The sequence below is a fragment of the Macadamia integrifolia genome, chromosome 5 (genome assembly GCF_013358625.1).
Source record: "Macadamia integrifolia cultivar HAES 741 chromosome 5, SCU_Mint_v3, whole genome shotgun sequence".
NCBI classification, from domain to species: Eukaryota; Viridiplantae; Streptophyta; class Magnoliopsida; order Proteales; family Proteaceae; genus Macadamia; species Macadamia integrifolia.
The window spans coordinates 33,573,023-33,574,515 of NC_056561.1; the positions used below are offsets into that span (position 1 = coordinate 33,573,023).

General features: G+C 38.6%; 1 protein-coding gene across 1 annotated transcript in view; it reads left to right on the forward strand.

The window, feature by feature from the left end:
* The first annotated feature begins 736 nt into the window (after nucleotides 1–736).
* The window catches only part of LOC122079410 (disease resistance protein RPV1-like), an 11,249-nt gene continuing 10,492 nt past the window's right edge, over nucleotides 737–1,493 (forward strand). The window contains exon 1 of the mRNA XM_042645847.1: nucleotides 737–1,213. Coding sequence (XP_042501781.1) covers nucleotides 752–1,213 — 462 coding nt within the window. The 5' untranslated portion in view covers nucleotides 737–751. The remainder of the gene's footprint in view (nucleotides 1,214–1,493) is intronic.

Here is a 1,493-nt window from a genome sequence, read left to right on the forward strand (position 1 = left end):
CCCCCCCAAAAAAAAAAAAAAAGGGGCTCCTCCAAATTAAGAAAATAGTCGATGATTTGGCAGGGTGGTGGCCTATCTCAACTGCTCAACTGTATGGTTCACCATCTATGGGCTTTCCCTATGAATTTTTCAGTGGAACCTATAGAATTCATGTTGGGCTCACTAACTAGACTTTTTAAACTCCCTTATAAACTCTAGAGTTGCACATGGAGATGCCAGATTGGTCAGAATTTTGACATGGATATATGATGATGTGTAGAACATGTCCAAATTTGGGCCCCAATTAAACTGCGACATGGCAGTTACTAAGAATAATGATGGAATAGGTTTTGCATATGGATATGGTGGAACCAGTTCATGAAAGTGGAACATACAAGTGCAAACCATGAAATTTTTTTTTTTTTCCTTTTATTTTGGTGGGAAGGGGTGTGGTACATTCCCTTTAGGTGGTAGCTTTTAATTGAGTCTATATGAGCTTGGATAATTTAGTTCCACTTGGAGGGATGTAGTGCCATACTGCCATACTAAGCTGTCCATTAAATAGGGTTCACTTCAGATCCATATCTCACTACACTTTTGATTGTTTTCCTAGCAACTCCATGTTAATTCACATAGACAGGGAAAACACTGCATCTTCTGGTGCAGCCCATGTCATTTGTGTGTGCTGTTACATCCAAGATTTTATATTCTGCTAAATCCAAAAAAGGGGGAGAAGACCTCGTCTTGTGCCCAAAAAAAAAAAAAAAAAAAAATGTCTTTGTTTTTTATTGTTCTATCATTGATTGTTCAGTTCCAGTCTTTTGAAGTTTTCTTTATATGTTTTGGACTTCAGGGAACAGGTGAGACTCAAGGCATAATCCTTGACTTCGAAGACCATAAGAAGAGTTCAGAGTCAAAAAGACCTTCTAAAGTCAGCAACCAGAATTCCATTGCGTGGTTGAAGAAAAATTTCAAGAATGCATTTAATTTTAGAGGTGAAGAAGATAAAGATCAGATCAAAATGTGCACCAAAATGTTTCGACCAATGCTCAATTTGAGACTGCTTCAAATCAATCATGTGAACTTGGAGGGAGACTTTAAGCATCTGCCTGCTAATCTGAAATGGCTACAATGGAAAGGGTGCCCTTTGGAAGCTCTTCCTTCTGATTTTTGCCCAAGGAAACTTGCTGTCATTGATCTCTCAGAGAGTAAGATTAAACAAGTCCAGTTCAAGGTGAGTTCTCACCGATCCCAGTTAGCTACATTGATCGACTTCTTGTCAACTTTAGAATGGGCCGCAAATGTTTTGACCCCAAGTGGCTGACATGTTTTCCCATCAGTCCTATGGTTTTTCTTGTACTGGTTGGTTCTTAGCCTTAAAATGACTTTAACATTGTGTAACGTTGAATGAGCTGTGTCAATGATGTGGCTGTTGGTGAGGTGGCCATCTGCCTCACCATGCCATTAATGTAATGGTGACCATAACAGAAGAAGAAATTTTTTTTTTTTTTTTT